This window comes from Sturnus vulgaris, chromosome 4 (genome assembly GCF_052056855.1).
Source record: "Sturnus vulgaris isolate bStuVul1 chromosome 4, bStuVul1.hap1, whole genome shotgun sequence".
Taxonomy (NCBI): domain Eukaryota; kingdom Metazoa; phylum Chordata; class Aves; order Passeriformes; family Sturnidae; genus Sturnus; species Sturnus vulgaris.
The window spans coordinates 37,483,819-37,491,156 of NC_142246.1; the positions used below are offsets into that span (position 1 = coordinate 37,483,819).

Here is a 7,338-nt window from a genome sequence, read left to right on the forward strand (position 1 = left end):
TTATGTTGATGTGAACTGAAACTATGGAAGAAGAGATTGAGTGGTGTTAGGCATGTTAAAAACAGAGAAGTGTAGCCTCTTTCTGATGGACTCACTTGAAAAGTGATTTTACTGTGAGAGACTCAAAAAATGCACTTTGTGCCAAGTGCATAAGAAAATTGTTGAGTTGAATATAGTTTTTAACAGAGTAGTATACAAGTTGAGCAGTTATGTTCAAAGAACATGTTCTATCTTAAAGAGTTTCTAAGGAAATGAAAATTATTTAAAACATCAAATTAATAGGTTTTGTTACTTTCTTCCTTTCATTCTTTGTCTTCCTTAAGAGCCATCACGGGAATAATAAAAAATGAAACATATACTTGTAAAATTATGCCTAGCTTCTGCTATGAATTCTTTGATTCTTGTTGAATCACTGACTGAAGGAGTCTGCAAATTTATATTGGAGGAAATGTTTACAATTTTCCTGTGTTATTTAACCATTGTCTGTATTTTACAGGGATCTTGGTGAAAAAAACCCATAGGAGATGCATGAATTTGCCTTAAATTTATTATGTTGCTATTGTTATTATCTGTTCAAGACATACTTTTAAGTTGTTACATACTCACCTGTAGCTGTGGAAAGGTGTTTTAACCCTTTAAGCATGGCAGAAATAAGATGCACAGCTACATGGTTGTCTTTCATGACAGGAAGAAAGAGACAAGTTTATTCAGAAACACACTTGGTTTATAGCATGACTCACAGCTCCAAGAGTAGAAAAAACGTGATTGGCTCAGAGAGAAGGCACCCCATTCCCAGGGCCTGGTCACACAGCACAACAGGTGTTCTATCTTTGTTATTAATTCCTTTTTATTTTGACCAAATTATCACCCTGGGAGAAATTCTCCCTAGCTTTGAGCTGGACCAGCTTATCAGCTGGGAACAGAGCTGAAAAACTCCAGCCTGGAATATTTTTCAGGCTGTAATTTTCTTACTTTCTCAATATGTGTCTCACACTCAGCAAACAGTTGTAGATAGTTTCCTGTGTTCATAAGTTTCAACGGGCACAGAAATATTTTTTAAAGTATTGGGTTAAAAAAAGTGGGGGGAGAGGAGGGCAAAAAAAAAGAACCTAAATGAAGGTATTTTTTTTTCTAATTACACAGGTACAGGGTTGTGGTATCCTATCCTCCTCAGAGCGAAGCAGAACTTGAACTTAAGGAAGGTGACATTGTTTTTGTACACAAAAAACGTGAGGATGGCTGGTTCAAAGGCACTCTGCAACGAAATGGAAAGACTGGCCTTTTCCCTGGCAGCTTTGTAGAGAACATTTGAGAAGATTCATTCCAAGACCTTCAAATCATACTGTACTGTAAAATAGCACAAATATTTTGCCAGAAAAAAGCACAGTCATGAAATATTTTCAAGTGACTGTAATGTAAACAAAAATCTACATATTTTTACAGTGTCTATAGCACAATTACACCAGCGAACAAAGGAGATGAAGGCATCTGCTGGTTTTTATCACTTTGAATTCTTAAGTGTGATGTGTGCCTTGTACTGTCTGATTTATTATATAGAGGAATTTTTTTCCCCAAGTATGTTACATAAATGAGCAATTGTTTACAAGGCTGTAACTAATTTATTCTTGGGTTTTGTTTTTTTAAACTTGAATTTTGTGTAATAGCTAAAATTCTTGTGACTATGATTTTAACAAATTATTAATTTATGAAATAATAGCAAAGGGGAAGCTGGATTCTCTCCTTATGAGCAAGCAATTATATCTGATAAAGAGCCTCCCATTTATCCTCTGGACATTTTTCCCCTGCTGTGTCTGACAGTGGAGTAAGTCTCTGTTGTATGAGTTAATGTTGAGTGGTGGTGATGTGGCGTCAAATAGAATTTGCCAAAAGGGGAAAAAATATGTATTTTCTTCTTTGGACAGAGAAAAAAAAGTCAGCAGTGTTCTTGAGTCTAGTTTTACTTCTTCATGAATCACCTAAGTAGAGTAATGTTTCCAGGAGGCAAAGATATATGTGAACAACTGAACAAAGCCATCTCAAGGTTAGGAAAGAAGAAATTTAGGAGTGCCAACAGGAAATTCCCTATATCTTCTATTCATGTAATAACTTGGCTATTTGAACAAAGCTTAGCTTTGTGTATTTGGCCAGTTCTTTGGGCATTTAGCGCTCAGGATCCAACAAAATTGGAAGGAATGTTAAAGCCCAACACTTAGAATGAATATAACTTGAAAACATCTGTTTGATAAGACTGAATATAAAAATAAAATTATAAGTTGTACTTAATGTCTAAAAATGCCTAAGATGTGTAATTTGCTGTTTTCTTCTCACAATGATCTGCATGGCCAAGAGATGTTTTAAAATGTCTGAGCAGTAGTGGTGGTAAGTGATGCACTTGTGTTAAAGGCTGTATGAAACACTGTGAAAACTTTACAAACTTCTTAACCATTGCTACTTTGCTATGTTCTGACTTTTTCTTTGTCTTGCATGTGTTACTCAATTCCTGCAGTAATGTAACTGTGCATGGTTGGCATTTTCCATTTCAAGTTCCTGTTGCTGGGCTATTTTGCTCTGAAAGTTTCCCAAAAGCCACCTGACCAAAACTAGTGAGCAACTCACCTTCAACCAGAGAAGGTGTCCAGTGTTTGAATCATTAATGAAATTTTTTAATGTTGTCCTTGCAGCTGACAGATAGAAAGAATGCAGCCTGCAAGAAATACATTGTTATTCTTTCAGGGTTTTTTTTAGAGATTTAACACTGGTGAACACATGTGCTACTCAGCTGAACTTGTTTTTTTTTTATTTTATTGTTTGATTATAACAGTTTAATGGTGATTTTTTTTTTAAGACACTGAGCACCATCATCTCCATTTAAATCCATTAAATCTGATGTTATTTGGCTGTTACTCAGCACTTTACAAAGGGAAGCCAGTAAGGTGATTCAATGTCGCATAGTACACAGAAACAGTGATCTGTTAAATCCTTATAATTTTCTTGAAGTTATACATTGAAAAATATCAAATGTTAATGACAGAGATTTTTTGCAATATCAGGTAGTATCATGATGGTCTTAAAAAAATATATATCTAGAAATCTATATAGTTGGACATGACAGCATTCCCAAATTAACCATCTCTTCTAAACACTGTATGATTCAGTTTTTGCATTTTTAAATCTTTTAAATAGTTTACTTGAATATTCATGTAATATATAAAGGTTTTGTGAAATGAATTTTAGTTAGAAAGAAGCTGATATCAGCTTTTGTCAGCATAAATTGGCACTAGTGTGTCGTAATCTTATTTTGGAAAATTTAGTGCATTTTATATTAAAGACTACTAAAGGTTAAATTTTTTCTATCTCTACTCTCCATATTTTAAACTAAGTGACTAAGGTACCTCTATTAATAGAATTTCATGTTGTAAAGTCAGTTAAAAATCAGCTGTTAATCCAATAGTTCTGTTAGAAGGAATACCTTTTTAATTGATTTTTTAACATTGAGTAAACATTTGTAAAAAGGGCTTATTACATAGCAGTGCAACAATGACAAAAATGCAGTTTATCATGCCTTTTTTGTGATCTTTTGGGGGTTATTTTTTGGTTTTGGCTTCGGATTAATTCAGTGTAGAAACAGACAAACCCTGTGCATTTGCTTTGTGTAATTCCATAAAAAAAATTTTGTAAGGTATTTTATATCTATGTTTGAAGTCCGGTGAATGTTAAGTGTTTGATTTATTATGTTAAACTTCCAATCCTAATAAATATTTTCTTAGCAAACAGCTACAGCAAATAGTGTACGCAAACATTAAATATAAATTACTTGTAAAGAATTTGCCAATAAAATTCCCAGAACTTAATTTCCGAATTCCTAGGAGCGTATTTCTGCTTATAGAGAAAAAGTCTTCAGATTCCATAATATAAGAAGCTTGGTATGATGACTGTAATGCAAAAACTGTAGAGAGAAGTGAGGACCTGGCTGATCTTTTCCCAACTCCTTATTTCAGTGAATAACTTCAGAAGAGGGTAGCTACCTCCATCTCAGTCTGTTCATAATTAACAGCATATCAGGTGCACAATAGTTATAAACTGTTTTCCCTAGAGGAAGAGGTGTCTGGTGTAATGGATTTGCTGTGGATATCTTGGGAGAGGTTGAAGCATCTGCCTGAACTTCCACTGTGGGCAGAAGTGGTGGGTGGCAAGAGACTCATTTGCCTGAAGAAGTTTCCTGTGCACAGCAGTCAGGCAGCAAGTGGCTAACAAGGAGACCTTGATTTGCATGTGTTTACAAGTCTGCTATATACACGTGACCTCTGGGAAAACTGGTGGAAATTAATCCTAAAAGTGTTTGCAAATGTTTGAGACTTGACTAAAATAAATCGTAAATGTTGCAGCTACTGCAATAAGCTCAGTGTTAGTTAAGACTGACAAGCAGAACCTAAATTTTGCTGGCAGTGAATGGCACAGCATTGGGTGCTCTCTGAAAGAAGGAGCATCTGGTCTAACCTTCCTTAATTCAGGGGGATGAGAGGAGGGGGGAAGGCAGCACAATTTGTAGAAGTGCAGAATAGAGAATATAGAAAAGCAGGATTTTTATTTTTTTTGTAGTCTGACATCAGTGCATCCATAAGAGAAAAGTACACAAACCTCATGGCTGTGTAGCAGAAGAGTATTTATTTGGGTTGGTTTTTTGTTTGTTTGCTTGTTTTGTACTGTAATTATTGAGTAATTCTAATAATGTGTTTTAACATTTGGCTTGCCTTGAAATCCTTCATTATCTCTGCCTTATAGCACTAATGACATTTATGATAATTTTGCATAGGCTTAAAAATATGGTTTCTGAGCATTCTGGCTTTTTTTTTGGAGAGCTGGCAAAATATTCTATCTGGCTTGTTCTTTCCAGTAGTTTTACGGAAATGTGTTTAAAGGTGCACATTGACCTTAATGAAACACAAGAATCCACTTGTCTAGTTAAAAAGATTTGTGTCTGGCGTTACTAAAACTCCTACAGTGTAGTCTTTCATATACGTGCACAATTGTGGCGTCACTGCTCTCTGTAGGATACACCAATATTCTTTGGATTCCTACCATGCTTCTGCAGTATGTATACTTCTCAAATCATGCTCAGGTGCTCGTTCCCTGCACTTGGTTGATAATGCTAAATCTTAAGCAGATTTGAGGCTTGATTTGAACAAAACCAGTGTCATAAATCTTTTGAATAACAACAACAACACTACTACTAGTAATTATTTTTAATGGCATACTTGCAATATTTGCATATAGGAACAAAAGAGCTGAGAATGCTTATGATGAATGATGAGAACATGGACACTAGATGTGGGAAAAATGGGAAAGAGAAAAGGATTTGGAAGACCTATATATGGGGCTTGAATCTTAACTAACGTAGTGATCTTACCTTAGTTACTAGAGGCAAGCTCTGTGAAAGGACCTGAGAGGAACTTGGATGTCTAAGGCTGAAGACACAGTGTTTACCCAGTCTCTTAAGCTTGCATTTGTTTGGTGCTTGTGTCTAGAACAACTGCTGTTCTCCTGCCAAACACATTTGAAATCCAAAACTAAGCATCTGTATTTCTGAATTTAGTTGCTGGTTTGCATTAATAAACAGGTGTCCACTTTCTACATATTTTATGCAGTAACACTAACATTAGAGACTGAATCTCTTGGGAAATGCATACCAAGATGCAGTGCAGTCTTCGACAGTGTCATCCCAATAGCTCTTACTTTCTAGGAGACAAACATGTTGACAACCTAGAGGTAAGCCTCTGCTCTTGAAAACGAGGTGTCACCTTTTTGCATCTGTTTACTCCTTTGCCAGCTGACGATTCCTGTGCTTCTGAGGTATGTGGTGTAAAACTTGCTTTCAAAGTAAAGGCTAACTGGTCTTGTGAGTTTGAAGATAGATTCTGATGGATTAGATCTACCTCCAAATATGATCATCAGCATCTAAACCCTTCTACGAGAAGTCTCCTCGAGCCTGCCTGCTTTGGGTGAGATACTTAGCTGATCCATTTTAACAGCAGATTTGTTCAGAATCACCCCTGAACAAGGAACAAAACAAAACAAAATGAATTTGCTATACCAAATCTGCAATGTGCAAAAGCCATTCAAAATGTTAGATAATGAGCATTTCATGTGTGCCTATCAAATCAGAGTGGTTATACTCTACATAATATTAGTAGGTCTCAGAACCTATTATTAACAATAACATTAACAGTATTATCTTTTCCTTTTACTATACTCTTTTCTTCAGCTGTATTATTTTGCTAAAAAGTGGCAAAATCAGTTTTTAACTGCTGTACTGTTCCTACTCGGTGGAGTAAAGAAAATTTAGACACTGTGACATTAGCCCCAGATTTCAATTACAGTTCTAACAAGCTTGTAAAAATTCCCCTTAGCACATGTAAATGAATAGAACTTGGCTGCACTGTGCACCCACCACTAGTGCCCACATGGTTCGGGTTACATGGCCCAGAAGCCTTCTGATGTTTGCATCTAGTAGTCATTCAGATCAAAACCAATTCACAGCATATCCAAACACTGCTGCATTCTCATTTCAGAGTGGTGAGAACAGCCTGTACAGGAGTATAGAGAGTGGAAATTTGGCTGGCACATCAAGACAAAATACACTTCAATTACAAAGACAGAAAGAAAAATTGTCAGGATTTTAAAATATCTGTGCAGATGTTTTCTTGTCTCTCTTCTTGTCTCTGCTACCTTAGATAGAACCCCATTTCACAAACCAAATGGACTTTAATTCCTGGACTCCCCCAAACCTCTCCTTCCCCATCCCCCCCTTCCCAGAAAGGAAAGCAATATAATCCCTTAGAAATATCCAGATTCTTTGGCATTAGAACACATGGTTGGATTCTCAATTACTCCAAATCAGTGCTACTTCATTGATTTCATTAAACTTTGCTGGCATACACTGAATATGCCCCCTGCTGTTAAATACTGAAGGAAAATATCTGCCCTAAAGGAATGAATATGTTTGAAAGAAACTGAGCTGGATGATTTTCATACTTGTAAAATACAGAGCTATTCTGGCTGTGTTATGCTTCTCTCAAACATTTGTCCCACTGGTACAGCTGAGGCACTAGATCAGAGATGATGCCTTTTAGCAGCACTGCAAAGCATAGAAGACTTGCTCAGTTTTCAGTCAAACCTATAAATTTACAGATCCACAATTGCATAGTAGGCTTTGGTTTGCTAACAGCTGCTGGTCCCAAAATCTTTTGTGGTTAGTTGCTGCTGTATTTTCTCATGGTGTATCTGCAAATGCTTGGGAGAGAGGATGAGTCAGCAGCAGAATAACTTTAAAGTGGTCAT

The 7,338-nt window shown here is 36.1% G+C and overlaps 1 protein-coding gene across 2 annotated transcripts in view; it reads left to right on the forward strand.

Annotated features, from left to right (window-relative positions):
• The window catches only part of SH3RF1 (SH3 domain containing ring finger 1), an 82,053-nt gene extending 78,202 nt beyond the window's left edge, over positions 1–3,851 (forward strand). For both annotated transcript variants that reach the window (XM_014878549.2, XM_088163615.1), the window contains exon 12: positions 1,144–3,851. In XM_014878549.2, the coding sequence (XP_014734035.2) occupies positions 1,144–1,312 (169 nt within the window). In that variant the 3' untranslated portion in view covers positions 1,313–3,851. The remainder of the gene's footprint in view (positions 1–1,143) is intronic.
• Positions 3,852–7,338: the final 3,487 nt, after the last annotated feature.